Source organism: Procambarus clarkii, chromosome 74 (assembly GCF_040958095.1).
Source record: "Procambarus clarkii isolate CNS0578487 chromosome 74, FALCON_Pclarkii_2.0, whole genome shotgun sequence".
Lineage (NCBI taxonomy): Eukaryota > Metazoa > Arthropoda > Malacostraca > Decapoda > Cambaridae > Procambarus > Procambarus clarkii.
Genome location: NC_091223.1, coordinates 18,068,580 through 18,084,314, shown reverse-complemented (window position 1 = coordinate 18,084,314; position 15,735 = coordinate 18,068,580). Strand labels below are relative to the sequence as shown.

General features: G+C 37.8%; 1 protein-coding gene across 3 annotated transcripts in view; it reads left to right on the top strand.

Annotated features, from left to right (window-relative positions):
• Nucleotides 1-15,735, top strand: part of LOC123767389 (E3 ubiquitin-protein ligase TM129) — a 29,996-nt gene that overhangs the window by 9,211 nt on the left and 5,050 nt on the right. The window contains exons 1-6 of one of the 3 annotated variants that reach the window (XM_045757052.2): nt 4,862-5,000; nt 10,046-10,256; nt 11,142-11,403; nt 11,545-11,775; nt 12,157-12,310; nt 15,254-15,399. In XM_045757052.2, the coding sequence (XP_045613008.2) occupies nt 10,052-10,256; nt 11,142-11,403; nt 11,545-11,775; nt 12,157-12,310; nt 15,254-15,399 (998 nt within the window). In that variant the 5' untranslated portion in view covers nt 4,862-5,000; nt 10,046-10,051. Of the gene's footprint in view, nt 1-4,861; nt 5,001-5,047; nt 5,067-10,045; nt 10,257-11,141; nt 11,404-11,544; nt 11,776-12,156; nt 12,311-15,253; nt 15,400-15,735 lie in introns of those variants that run through there. The other 2 variants (XM_045757054.2, XM_069313055.1) reach the window with 2 other exon arrangements.

Below are 15,735 nucleotides of genomic sequence, written 5' to 3'. Positions count from 1 at the left end.
GATGATGTCTCCATGCTTGGATACAGTAATCCAAGTGGAGGTGAACCAGAGATGTATACAATTGAATTACTACCTTCTTGTCCTTGAAGTCGAAGGTACGCTTGATTATTCCAAGGGTTTGGTTAGCTTTTTTGACTGCTGCTCCTACCTGAGCAGCAGTCAGGAGAGGATACCACCTACCAGACCCAACCACTTGGGCTGGACGGTCTTGCTTCCTGCAGGCCGGCACTCAATCCCCGACCGTCCAAATGGTTGGGCACCATTCCTTCCCCCCGTCCCATCCCAAATTCTTATCCTCACCCCTTCCAAGTACTACATAGTCATAATGGCTTGGCGCTTTTCCTCTGATAATTCAATTCTTACCTGTCTTGCAACTTTCAGTGAATGATGGATTTCGACTTCAAGGTTCTATTCTTCGTCAGTCTACTGCAATGTAATGTTATTATTTTGGTAGTTGAGGCGTGGGTTGCTATGCCCCACATGCAAGGTCTTGCATATTCGATATTAAAAAGCATTTGCCAGTCTTCTGATCATTTGTGTTTATGTAGATCTCTTTGTAAGGATTCAATATCTTTTTCATTTTATCATAAATCTTCGTGTCATCTGCAGATTTAATGATGAGGTTTGTAATATTCTCATATATGTCCTTGATGTATATGACAAGCAACTTGCTTAGCTAAATGAACTGTGGGGTTCAGTCCCTGAGCCCATTATGTGCCTCTGTAACCCTTTCCACTACCGCCCACAAGATGGGTATGGGGTGCATAATAAATGAACTAAACTAAACTGTATATGACAAAAATGATTGGCCCCAAATTGGAACCCTGTGGTATGCCATTTACCACATTTCTCCAGTCAGATTCATTCCCTCTTAGAACGACCCTTTGTGTTCTATGTTTTAACCATTGTTTTATCCATTATTAATATTCTACCACTTATTCCATGTGCCTGTAATTTCCTTTCTAGTCTTTCATGTGGCACCTTATTAAAAGATAAAATAAAACCCATGTATACTACATCCACCGGAAGTCCTTTATCTAAGTCTCTGGTTACCGTTTCCAAAAATGTGAGCAGGTTTGTAAGGCAGGATCTATTTTTAACAAATCCACGTTGCGTCGATTTGACAAGATAGTGCACTGAAAGATGGTGAGTGATTCCCTCCTTTAGGACTCTCTCCGTGAGCTTGTAGACTTGTGATGTCAAGCTGATCGGCGGGTAGTTTTCTGCCGAACTCTTTCTGCCTTTTTTTTTTAAATAGGGGCAACAGTTGCATATTTCCAATCCAGGGAAACTATCCCTTGATCCAGGGATTTTCTGAAAAGGAGTTTCAGTGTATGCATAGTGCATCTGCCAGTTCCCTCACGACTTTGGGAATCTGTGGGACTTATAACTCTGTGGGTGAGAAACCCTTTGTTCTCAGTCCTACATTGTGGCCTGTGAGGCTATAATAACTGATCACTTATATATATATACATATACATATATATATATATATATATATATATATATATATATATATATATGTATATATATATATATATATATATATATATATATATATATATATATATATATATATATATATATATATATATATATATATATATATATGTCGTACCTAGTAGCCAGAACTCACTTCTCAGCCTACTATTCAAGGCCCGATTTGCCTAATAAGCCAAGTTTTCCTGAATTAATATATTTACTATAATTTTTTTCTTATGAAATGATAAAGCAACCCATTTTCATCTATGTATGAGGTCAATTTTTTTTATTGGAGTTAAAATTAACGTAGATATATGACCGAACCTAACCAACCCTACCTAACCTAACCTAACCTATATTTATAGGCTAAGGTTAGGTTAGGTAGCCAAAAAAGCTTAGGTTAGGTTAGGTAGGTTAGGTAGACGAAAAAACATTAATTCATGAAAACTTGGCTTATTAGGCAAATCGGGCCTTGAATAGTAGGCTGAGAAGTGCGTTCTGGCTACTTAGGTATGACATATATATATATATATATATATATATATATATATATATATATATATATATATATATATATATGTATATATATATATATATATATATATATATATATATATATATATATATATATATATATATATATATATATATATATATATATACTGAAACAACATCCAGAGGGGAAACGCCTGCTGCATCCTTGGTTCCTGTACGGAAGCGGATGAGCTTCAAGAGATCCACAACCTTTGAGCACTCTTTGCATCAACCAATGTACATCTTGTAACCTTTAAGTATATACAATAAAGCATAAAAAAAAATCATAAGGAAGGGGGTGGTAGGAGAAAAGCACACAGAAACTGTATTGGAGGGGACCTAAACATTCCCTCTAATGCGTTATGTGTGGTTTCCTCCGAGGCTATGGGTCCCCCTTCTTCCAGCCAGAGGTGTATATATATATATATATATATATATATATATATATATATATATATATATATATATATATATATATAGGGGTACCACCACTGGTTTAATTAAAGGGACCCACATCCTCGAAGAAGAAAATAAATAGTGTTCAGAGAAGACCTTGTGGATTCTCACTGAACACTTTAATCTTTTCCTCTCCTACCACCCCTATTATTTTTGTTTGTTTTTATTTGATTTTATTGCAATGTTACAGTTTACAGAAAACACACACTTATATAACAATATACCAATCAGTGTTCGAAGACCTCGTCCAGTTCCATATATATATATATATATATATATATATATATATATATATATATATATATATATATATATATATATATATATATATATATATATATATATATGATGCATAAGCAACAGGGCTCCATTGAGGAACATATAATCTCTTCCCACAACCAGACCATCACCAGAGAAGTCTTAACAAAAAACACGGAAATCATCGATAGATACAGCGATAGCAGGCGGCTAGATATCTGTGAGGCACTACACATTAAGAAGTCAACACCAGCAATCAACAGCCAATTAATGCACAACTATATTCTACCCACTTCAAGACTCCGCACCAATATAGAAGCATCAAGAAATATGGGCCAATAGGCCCTTTGCAGTTACTTCCATTTTTCCCTTTAACTTACCCAATATTATACCCATTGTTTCGTGTTCTGTCTTGTGTTGAAAGTTTGTTTTCACCTCATCCAAAACTGTTGTAACATATCACCTCACCCAAATACAGGTATAAAATGAAAGCTGTTTAAACTCTGTTTAGTGTATGCAGGTTACAGTTGTGTGTGTGTAAACTAAAGTCTTTGAAAATGTAATAAGTTATTACGAAACGCGTTCAAGTGTCGCGTCAGACTAGAAATAAAAATGAATTTTTAAGAATTGATTTTTCAATTACCATCGACAGTGAAAAGAAACATAAGAAATATTGAGAAAATTCGTGTTAGAATTATTAATCTTACTTTTTCGGTCATATTTAATAATATATGTCTACAGGAAAGACTGTTACCAAAATATACTAATATATATATATATATATATATATATATATATATATATATATATATATATATATATATATATATATATATATATATAAAATAAATCTATGTTAGGGGGTGCCACCACTGGTTGCGTTTGTAGGGACCCTCGATCTCGAAGACGATATGCAGCATCCGGGACAGCTTTGTAGAGTACCTGCGTACAATCACACTCGACCTTTGGATGTGTGATAATGGTATGATAGACAGTATACTTAAGAGCTACAAGAATTTTGCCCCAAGAGTGTAACAATTATATGCTGTGCTTACTATATTAATCTGCAATGTTAAATGGGATTCTTGTAATGTTATTTGTGTATTTGTACTCACTGAATTTGTGCGCCCCTTGAGGGACTTGAAGTAGAGGGGGGTAGAAATAGCCTAAGCTACTCTATCCCTTTGAGATGTATTTCTTTCTTATCTCAATAAACGCACTTGAACTTGATTCACACTCGCTGTCTTTTCCTATCACCAATATATTTTGTGTATTTTGTCATTTTAAATCAAATAAAATGACATTACACACAAAGGGTTACAACATTGGTTACATGCATGGTACAAGGCTACTTGTCGCAGGTTGTTAAGTTCCTCCAGCTTCTCAGATGGAGGGCAGAAACCATGGATGCAGTGAGCATTTCCTCTCTGGATTGCCACACTAAGGCGCTGAAAGAGAAAACTGGCAGCTCTAGGGTCTCTAGTTGTTTCAATTAGCTTGGAACCCAGCTCCTTCAAAAAACTAGCAGGATTATATATATATAATATTTATTATATATATAATATTTATTATATATATAATATATATATTATAATAATTATATATATTTTAATTAATTATAAATATTAAAAGGGTCCCGGTAGTATAGTTAGATTCGTTCTCAATTCACACTCGAGAATTCCGGGTTCGAATCCCGGGCGAAACAAATTGTTGGGCGCATTTCTTGTCACCTAATGCAACTGTTCACCTAACAGCAAGCAGGTACCCAGGAGTTAGTCAGCTTGTGAGGTTGCATCCTGGGCGAGGCCAGTAATTCGACCTTGAGAGGGAACCTCGATATAAATTTAACGTGTATGAAACACTCTGGCTGCCTGTTCCCCGACACAATGAATTATTTATTATTAAGATGATAGTCTAAATTAGTTAGTATGTTAGTCTAAGTGTTTTTTTCCACACCTCACCTTGCCCGAAACGTATTGTATGTACTACCTCTATCTTTAAATCAAACAGAATGTTTGTACTGTAACTCTGCAACTATGTATGTACTTTTCCTAAATAAATTATTATTATTATTATTATTATTATTATTAAAATTACCAAGAGGTGCACTATCTTAAGATGGGCACGGAATGTTCCAAGTTGGGACGGGGCTGGCAGACATGTAAACAAGGACACGTCAACATTAGACCTTCTTAGTTTTGTTTATTTCTGCTAGGAAACACGCGGAGTGTCCAGAGGGGGGCAACAGCACAGATACAGGAGGCGACGGTGTAAGTGACACACACACATATCTTTCCTCGTCGACCACCTGTGGAGACTTGTCCTCGCTGAGAGTTGTAAGGGCTTTGGCTTACCATATATTGTGGCCTCGACGGGGACAGGAAGACAGTGGCTTGTGAACGCTTTCGTCATAATTCCAGAGCTCGTTTCTGCAGTTGTAGTTAGAATTATAGCACGATCTTTGTATATTTGGCTTCGGTGGGTTTGAGGGGTCCCGGTAGTTCATTTTGGTTCTTTCTCTACTCGTCTGTATAAATAAGTGTATAGGTTCGTTTGTTCAAAATCACTAATCTCCGAAAGTTCTTCACCGATTGCTTTGAAATTTTGACACAACGTTCCATTCGAATATGCGCATGTTTTTATATACCTACTATATAGATGCCACACCTGTGACAGGTAAAAACATTCGTTTTTTGAAAAACGGCGCCATGTGTTGAATGTAAGAGCAACACACGCTCTACTGAATACGGTACGATTCCATTTCAATGTTTCTCGATTTCAATGACATTGAATATTGATAGATTTTGATTTATTTTCATTTTGATTAAATTATTTTGTGACATTTTGTTGGAATTGAGCTGTGTTGTTTACTATACTGTTCATTTTGTGAATATAGTTTACTTTTTTTTTTCATTGTTTCTCATTTCATTTTTTAACTTTTTCTTATATTTCAGTGATGGGAACATCAGATCATTTGATGTTCCCAATTTTCTGATGGAAACATCAGATCATTTGGGAATGCATTGAATGAGGAAGTGGGGGAATGGTGGGAGGACGAGGGATGGGAGTGGTGGATGGTGGAGAGAACGAGGGGACAGGCGAGGGGGTAATGGTGGGGAGGATGAGGGGACGGGGGAGTTGGGGATGGTAGGGACGAGGGGACAGGGTAACGGAGCATGGTGAGGAGGACAAGGGGACGCGAGTGGGGGAGAACGAGGGGATGGGGGAGAGGGAGATGGTGGGGAGGACAAAGGGATGGTGGAGTAGGGAAATGGTGGGGAGGATGAGGGGACAGGGTAGTGGGGAATGGTTGGGAGGACGAGGGTATGGGGGAGTGAGGAATGCTTGGGAGGATGAGTGGACTGGGGAGGGGGAAATAATGGGGAGGACTGGAATCCGGGAAGGTTGCTGTGGCTGGGTACAGTTAGTAATTAATAATAATAATAATTTATTCTCAAGAAGGTACAATAGGTTGGTGAGATTACATATGACTGGTATTTTTACATTCAAGCAAAGCCACCAACACGTATAGCGTTTAGGGCAGGTCCTTGATCTAACAAGTCGGGTAAGGTGAAAAGGTACATTGTAGCAAGATTTTATATCAATAAATAACTACAATATAAGTTGACAGAGGTGATTACACTGGTAAGGATATATGTCTTAGGTACTAATATTGGGGAAGTGGTTAGTACAAGATACAGTGTGAGGTTGAAGCACAAGGTAGAAAACTATGCAGATGAAGTTAGGTGCTTTTTGGTTTTACTTTTGAACAGGAGATGGGTTGGACAATTTTTTAATTCATCAGAGAGTAAGTTCCAAAGACTGGACCCTTTTATTTCTATGGAGTGTTTGCACAGATTTAGTCAGACTCTGGGAATATCAAAGACATATTTATTATTTCTGGTGTGCTATTACACCTATCAAGGAAAAGTTTCAGATCAAGATTAACATTTATGAACAAGGTTTTGTACATGTAGATAGCACATGAGAATGTGTGGAGTGTGTGTGTTTAGCATGTTATGGGACTTAAACAGAGGGGCTGTGTGTTGTCAGAAGACAGTTTGTTATAGATTTTTGCTGGATGACGATGAGCTTGAAGTAATTTGCAGTGGTTGAACCCCATGCACAGATATTGTATGTAAGATAGGGATAGATTAGTGCATAGTATAATGGGAGGAGAGAAAAGTGGGGAACATAATATCTGATTTTAGAAAGTATACTGACCGTTTTTGAGCCTTTTTGGGGGGGGGGCTATGTGTTGTATGTGGGTGCTGAAGTTCAGTCTCTTGTCTATATATAGGCCAAGGAACGTTCCATCATTTTTATTGGCAATGTTAACATTGTCTGTCTGAAGTTGAATTTGATTTGATGATTTACTACCACATAAAATGTAGTAGGTCTTTTCTATGTTTAGTGAGAGTTTGTTAGTTGACATCCATGAGAGGCCTTTTTTTTTTTTAATTCATTGTTGATAATACTATTTAGTGTGTGGAGGTTGGGATCAGAATAAATGAAGGTAGTATTGTCAGCAAATAGTATAAGTTTAAGAATGTTAGAAACAGTTGGCAAATCATTGATGTACTTTATGTAAAAAATGGGAGAGGTCCTAAGATGCAGCCCTGTGGCACTCCTACTGTTAATGGTAGAGTTGGGGAGGTTATGTTATTGATGGCTACATACTGGTTTCTGTCACTGATAGGAATGAATATAGTTCAGAGCAAGGCCTTGGATACCATAGTGATGAAGTTTAAGTAAGAAGTAGTTATGGTTTATAGTATCAAAGGCCTTTCTCAGGTCAATGAAGAGGCCAATTGGGAACCTCTGTTCAACAATGTTGTCTGGATTAACATCCTCCAAATTGTTCAGTACAGTATTTCAAAAAGTTTCAATGCCCCCTGTCAACCTAATGTCCCTGTGCACCTAACAGTAAATAGGTACCTGGGAGTGAGTCAGCTTGTTGTTGGATTGCATCCTGGGGAGGGTCAGTAATTTGATCCTGGGGGGAGAGGGATCATGATATAATAATGTCCCGGTAGTACAGTACAGTCAGGTTAGTTCTCGATGCACAATCGAGAATTCTGGATTTGTATCCTGGGCAGGACAGGAATGGTTGCGCAGATTTCCTTTCACCTAATGCCTCTGTTCACCTAGCAGTAAGATTGATGTTTTCAATCCTAGACATTTTGCCATTTTCTTAATATACAAAATCTATAACTGATTGGTTTTGCTTGCTATGTCTTTGAACAATTTGGAATTACTAACTACAAATCTGTATACCCCTCTCTCATTGGTAGCGCTGCCAAATGTGCAGCATTAAATTAACTTTTTTCCTGAATGATGAGATTATTGGACACTGGCGTTCATCCTTTGTCTCAACGTTCTGCTATACCGTAGCAGTATGTACAGCACTCCTCAATAAAAAGAAAACTTGCTGGGTGGTTTATCCTATAATTTATACCAAGAAACAACTGGGACTTGCTCACCTGTCTCCATTAAAAATATTGCCAAATAAAGGGATTAATATTTACCACCCTTCAAGATTAATTATTTTGCCTTTTGAAAAGTGATGGGAATCTTTTTAAAAATAGTATTTAAACTTTTTAAATAGTGTTTTCCTTACTCACTGTGGAGTTGATTATATTGCTTATACAGTACATGTTTCTAATGCGACTTAGGTGGGCACAATCTCTCGAGTAGTTGCAGGCGATGAGTCACAATAACGTGGCTAAAGTAAGTTGACCAGACCACACACTAGAAGGTGAAGGGACGACGACGTTTCTGTCCATCCTGAACCATTCTCAAGTCGATTGTGATGAGGAAGTAGAGACAGGCAATAAATAGGCAAGAGAGAGCTGAGGAGCAAAGTAAGGTGTAGTAGGGGGGATAGTAGTAATAATAAGGACTGCAGAGGGCCTATTGGCCCATACGAGGCAGCTCCTATTATAACCACCAAATGAGAAGGAGATAGTAATAGGAATGAAACGAGGATAGCAAGGGAGCGTAGAAGATGACAATGAACAGAAAAAGGGAGAAGAGAGAAAGAAAAGGAAAGAAAAAGAAAGATAAATGGAAGGGGTAAGCTTATGTTAGGTCTCGAGTAGTTGTACAGGCAGTATACCTCTCGGTTATTGCTTCCATTCTGAATCCCTCTTGGGTATGTACTTGTATTCAAGACAAATTCTTGCTATTACTGATTCTTTCCTTTAGCCACCTTCTTTTTGACCATAGTACAGTAATTGAGGTTGTTGGCTTCAACTGTATTGTCACCCTACAGATTCACTAACTTATTATTCTACCAATTATTCCTGAGTTACCTTGTCACTGCTGTTGCTTGATATCACTAACTTGTAGAAGAGTCTTGGGGATGAAGTGTTCAATATGGTCTCCTTCAGCACCCTCAGTAGCCAGTACAGTATATCTGCTCATTCATTTTCACAAATTCCAACATTAAAAGAAATCCATGGAAACTTGATCTTCCTTCCCTGATTAGTTAGCATTTTTACAGCTCTCTTGATTTCAGAAACGTGCCTTAGTTGCTGATTTTTTTTTCAATGACAATGTAGTGTAACTTGAGTCAGTGCAGATCACTGCTTCCCTTGTGCTGCTGAGTACTGTATCTTAATGCAGAATGATGGCAATGAGCTCTGCTTGCATTGAGGAGGCATGGGTCTTGCTCTGTTCTTTTTCTTCATTTTCATTTTGAGACAGATTATTCCTTTACCCTACTGTTTATTTAATCTGAAAGAGCATTTTGAGAGTGTGATGTGAACCTTCACTGTCACCGATCAAAGGTATTAGCACCGATAAATTAACTGTAAAATGTAAATACAGTATTTTGGTATTACAGTACATCTTGATATGCCTAAGTTTCTAACTCAACAGCTTGGAAAAACTAACTTAGAACTTCACATTTTTTTTTAGTACAGTACAGTGAAAATTAAAACTTGCATTTCAAGAATGTAAAAGAAAAGGGTAATTCTGAGGAGTAAGTGCTTTACCAATGTGACTATAGTATAGCATTTGGAAGGGGGAGGGGAGGGGGAATGAGGACAATGTCCAACTACATGGACCATTGGGTATTGAACTCTGACCTTGCAAAGAGAGGCATTCACTCTACCGACCAGTCCAAGTATGTGAACTCGAGAATGTAGTTAAATTCTTTTATTTATTACAAAACGTGTTGCAAGCTTACCTGTGTCTGCATTAGTTTTGGCAAATGAGAGTATGTAAAGTCTATGTAAAGTCATAGAACGATTTGCTTTCACAATAGCCAAGTTAAATGAATGCTTACTAAAAATAGATTATATGATTTCAGGAAGCAATGATTGGAGAAGTTTGGTTTTATTCACTACTCTACTGGTTATTTGCACTAGTAGTGATATTTCCACCAGATGAAGCAGTTGCTGCTGGACTCACTGTTGAAGCTCTTCTTTCATCATGTTTGGGCAGCCAGTTTACAGGTTTTATTCAGTACCAAATAAGGAGAACTGGAGCCACTATTATTGTGCACACATTACTCCTTCCAGGTTAGTTTTGTGTTGTGAAAATAGCACATGCATAAGTATCACTATTGATTTTTGTCTTGAAAGATGCACCACTCATTGATGTATGTTGTTACTTGCAGTCCTCATCAATACCACAATTCCTTGTTTGAATTATACTCTTTCATAACTATTATATATGACTACCAGAGAGCATTGAATTTCAGTTTTGATGTTTAAATTAGGGTAATGAATCTATCATGTTTCTATCTTTTATTTCTGTGGAATGGTCTAGTAGAAAATATGGCACCTGGCATAATACTGAAGTTATGAGATGACACTTTTTGCATCACGTGATGTATGAGGACCAATGTGAGGGAATCTGATTTGATTTTGATTGTTGCCGCTAGAGGTGGTGATTGTTGCCCAGCCTCAGAGTGGAAGTGGAAGCCTCAGGATCCCTAGAGGATTCAGTTGAATCTCAGGTTACATTTGCCTGAAATGCTGTGTGTATTAGTGGCTTTAGGTATAGTATGTACCTAACTCTATCTAGAAATGCAACATTATGTTTGTAACTCATTTTGAATGTGTGTACTTTTACCTGAATAAGCATTAGCATTATCATTGTTTTTAGCATGTCATGGTTAAATGGTCTAAAGTGTATGCTTGGGAGTACTGTACAGTGTGCAGGTTCAAATCCTCCTCAAGAAGCCACTAATAATTTAGGATATGTTGAGAATAGTGATGACTAAGGTTCTTTACATTTCTTGCATTGTATTTTGCCAAATATTCACAAGCAAATTTATCGATTTATAAATATACTTCAGGATCTTTATCATGAATAACAGGATAAAAGCTGCAGTTTATTTTCAAATTAATCAGTCTTGTGTCATAGGGTATTTCATTTTTAAAGCTTTAATATCTTTACAGGTTATATACTGATGCTCATCAAACAAGAAATTTCACTGGTGCATTGGGCAAATACTCAAATTCACCCAGATACTGCAGCAATAACAGTTATAGCTTCATTTGTGCCAGTGCTATTAACAGCGTTGATAGCTGGAAATTGGTGGCGAGACAACTGGCAGCGTCATCCTTTAAGTTGCACGTTGGCTCTATATAGCCAGGGAAATACAGCATCGTCCAATGCATGGGTATCTGTGGCTTCTGATGTCAACATTGAGTTTCGAAGGTTAGATTAATCATGTCTCCCTGTGATATTTGTTGTATTTTAAATTTTTATGGCAAGTTTAACGTTGTTAATCTTTATTTGTAATACAGTTCTTTGTTGATATTTAAATCACTCATTAAGAATAATGTTAAAATTTTACAGGATTGATAAGTTCACCACAAAACCCAACAGTGTATGCCGTGTGATTGCCACTGACAGCTGGTTGATGAAGGTGACAGCCTACAGAGTCTACTTAATACATCATCGTGATGCAGTTTTGTCACTGGAGAGTAGTGAAAATCATCAGCTTGCTCAGAACCGTACCTTGGATACACAACTACTTGACATCAAAGTTACATCTATTAGGGAAGGGATACCATCTTTCTATATAAGGTTAGATTATCATATTGTATTAGGTGACCTTCTTAAAAATAAATATAAATTGCTGATGTTAAACTATAGACTCCTGGCTCTGCATTGTGAGATTTAATATTATGTTCTTCTTCATGATAAGAGCTGAAACATTGTTTTGATTTAATAAGATCACTTCTTGTTGCTACTCAGTTCTTCCCTTAGGCAAGGTCTGCCTGCTTCTATGGATAGAACTATGCACAGTCAGGGTAAGTTGACATTAAACCTCTGAGCAGTGGGGGGTTCTTTATAAATATCTTGGACAAAACTAACTGGAGAAGAGTAGACACTGGTGCACTTTTTAGAACACTTTAACAAGTGTTCAAAAAAATAATTATTTCAACTATTTTTCTTTATTTCCAGATTGAGTTCCTTAGAATATAAGGATTTAGAGAGGAAAATTGTCAATCCAGTGATAAATGCACGCCAAGTTGTAGTGCATCAAAGCCTTTCTGACCGGTTTCTTGAAGCTTTCCTTGAAACTGTAAATGTAAACCCTGAAGTCTTCATTGCTGATGTGAGTACAATGTTATAACTGGGATGGCCCTCTCAGTGGCTTCTAGAGTATAGGCATTGGTACACTAGGGCCAAATTCAACACATCAGCCACTCTTGCCCATCTCATGGCTTATTGATAGCAGGTACCAGAATGCTGCTCTCTCAAGGCACAGAAGCTTAGGAAATTGTAATACTCCACACACTGAGGAAACCTTACCAAAATGGCTGTAATGGGGTCACAAAAACTTAAAATGCTTGTAGAGAAATACTTTTAAGTGAATATTAAATTAGATATCAAATTATTCCAAATTACCTAATATACCACTTTAGTACTGCCATCTGGGGGCAGGAGAAAAAGTGGCAGTCAACCAGGGGTAGGGTGAGGCCTCAACCGTCATACAGCCTAGTACCCGTTCTTACACAGTATCTCCTGGAACCTCCGTTTGTTAGCTAAGCTGCCTTTTTTTTTTTTTTTTGGGGGGGGTCCATTGTTGGATATGATCTCTCTTTAATGCCCCTAGCCTGTGTATTTGCAAGTCGCCTTGCATTTCTCATTTAATTTCCTACCTCAGCACTGTTGTGTGCTAGATAACATGCGAGTTCCTCTCCTTAGCACTTTTGCTGGATGATGCTCTCGAAGTCATCAAAACAATACACGTAGTTTGGAGCATGACATCAGTGCTGTCATCCCTAAATTTTTGCTCATTCTTATTATTAATTATAAACATTGTGAGTGAAAGAGTTTAACATTGGGATGTGTGCTCACCAGCAACGCCTGGCCTACCTTGCGGTATGATGCGGGTGACCCGCCGTCCCGGCTAAAGTGTTAACTGGCTGGGTGGATGTTGACATCCACTTGTTTTCAATTTCCATTCCAAATTTCCATTTCCATTCAAATTGGAAACAATGTTTCCAATTTCAGGTTCCTATGTCATGTGAGGTAGTGTGTGGGTTCCTCATTTAAGGCTCCATGGGCAGGCAATAGGTTCTAGGCAGCCCTAAATAACCCCCCTCCCCTTTTCCTGTCCTGATATACCAGCTTACCCATGGGTTCTGACGGGTTAATTCAGGCTCAAATGTGATGGCAATGGACTCGCCAGACCCCTGGTCTTACATTGCCATCTGATGGTGGGAGGGGAAAGCAGGGAGATAGTATTTTGGGCAGTTTGGAGTTTTTGTTTCATATTCATTCATGCCAAATATTTCTGTTTGCACATTTTGAGGTTTTGCAACTCCCTTTTCAGCCATTTTTAATTAAATTTCCCCAATGTGTGGTATATTGTGACTTCCTCAACTTCCCTGCCTCGTTAAGGAGACAGGATTCTGGTACCTGTTTCTTGTAGGCTGTAAGTTGGTTAAAGATGGCTAGTGTGATGAATATGTTCTGGTGTTGTGCCAAGAAGCACCCAGATGGATATTTCACGATACTCATCTCTGTATTTTTTTGCAGACTTGTATAATGTACTCTTATATTTCTTATGATCCACTTTAAACTAGCAAGGAATAGTGTATGTTGAACCAAGTCCATTTTGGTTAAGAAATAGACTATTATACTGTACTCAGTTAATATATTCATTATTTTCTGGTGTATGGTTTTTCTAATGACTATTGCTTAGAATGCTTTCATAGTTTGTTTCAAATTCTGGATAAATATGCAAAATCATCAATAAATAAAAAAAAAAATACCTTAAGAATTAGTTGTATCCACATTTTGTAACTTCTCCTCATTAAGTCTTATTAGATATTACCAGTAGCGGGATATCCTATGATTTTATTGATTGTAATATAATTATTTAGTTTATTTTTATATATTTTAATTTCTGGCTGAAATAATAAGTGCCTCTTTGGATTGACATGAAACTTACAAAACTGTCATAATCATAAAGTGAAATAAAATAATAAAAAGAAATCATTAAGTTAGTCGAGTTATATAGCAGCCTTCAGGATGTGTAGGTACTGTAACATATGTTTGTGCACATATTTTGGTGATTAGACACAGTTTAGTGTTTTTTTATATTTATTTAGTATAGTCTTAGTTACAGCAGTCGGTGTGTTGGCAATGTAGTGAAGTGTTGTAGTATTATAGACGAAGCCTGGAGCAGGGCTGAGAGCAGAGTGAGGCCTGAGGTAGAGAGCAGCTCGGATGCGGGGTGAGTGTGTAGAGCGTGGCGCTCTGAATGCGGGCGGAGACGAGGAACTGAGTGCGGGACGAGAGTGTGGAACCGTGATGAGGCTGGAGTCTGGCTGTCTGCTCTGTAGCGAGGTTGAAGTGTTTTGTGAGGGTAGGAACTGGACATGTTGCGTGTTACATTGTTGTTGGTGAATGTGGAAGATGTGTGGTATCTCTCAAGTGTCTGTACTGAATCACTATACGAGTTTAGACTGCCTGACCGATGTGCTGTTGAAGGTTATTTTATAGGCCTCACCTGACTATCATCTACCAGGTGTGGAAGAGGTATTAACTGTAAATAATTGTACACTTGGGAATTGTAATTAGTGGACCAAGAATCAGTGTAGGACTTCTAGGAATGTGATAACTTAAAGATAGGTTATTTTGGAATTAAGTCTCGTCTCATTACCTGCACATATACTAATGAAAATATGGAGCAAGTATATTACTTACTGAAGTTCCCCATACTCGCTTATAATTATATATAGGTCACTGAGAAATATCTCGCTTACCATCATTTATATATGGGGGTCTGGTACTTCAGGCTTGTATTGGGTTCCCCCAAGGTTGAACAACTTACCGTCCCTAGAATACAACTCCACAACAATTACCTAACTCCCAGGTACCTATTTACTGCTAGGTGAACAGAGGAATTAGATGAATGGAAGTGTGCCCAACTATTTCTCCTCCATCTTGGATTTAAACCTGTTATCCCCCGATTGCGAGTCAAGAACGAACTCGACTGACACATTTATTTAGTGTACTGAATATAAGTAGATTTTCTTTTCTTCAGGAGCCAACTATGTGCATTGGTTGCATGGAAGTGACAGCCAATGTGACACTGCAGCGTCGATGTGGAAGTGTAAATACTGGATCGGGTAGTGACTGTGTTGCCTGCTATTGTAGGCCTATGTGGTGTGTATCGTGTTTAAGTAAGTGGTAAGTGTCAAATTATTTTTTATATATAATTTGATAAGTTAAACATTACCTTGTTTATTGTTAACTTGCTCTTTCTCTGGTTTCCTATTTTTATTTACTTGGTCATCATTACAACTGGGTTTTGGGTGGTGGGATATGCATACACTTTTCTTTTTCTTGTGTGGGGAACCGGTTGGCCGAGCGGACAGCACGCTGGACTTGTGATCCTGTGGTCCCGGGGTCGATCCCGGGCGCCGGCGAGAAACAATGGGCAAAGTTTCTTTCACCCTATGCCCCTGTTACCTACCAGTAAAATAGGCCCCTGGGTGTTAGTCAGCTGTCACTGGCTGCTTCCTG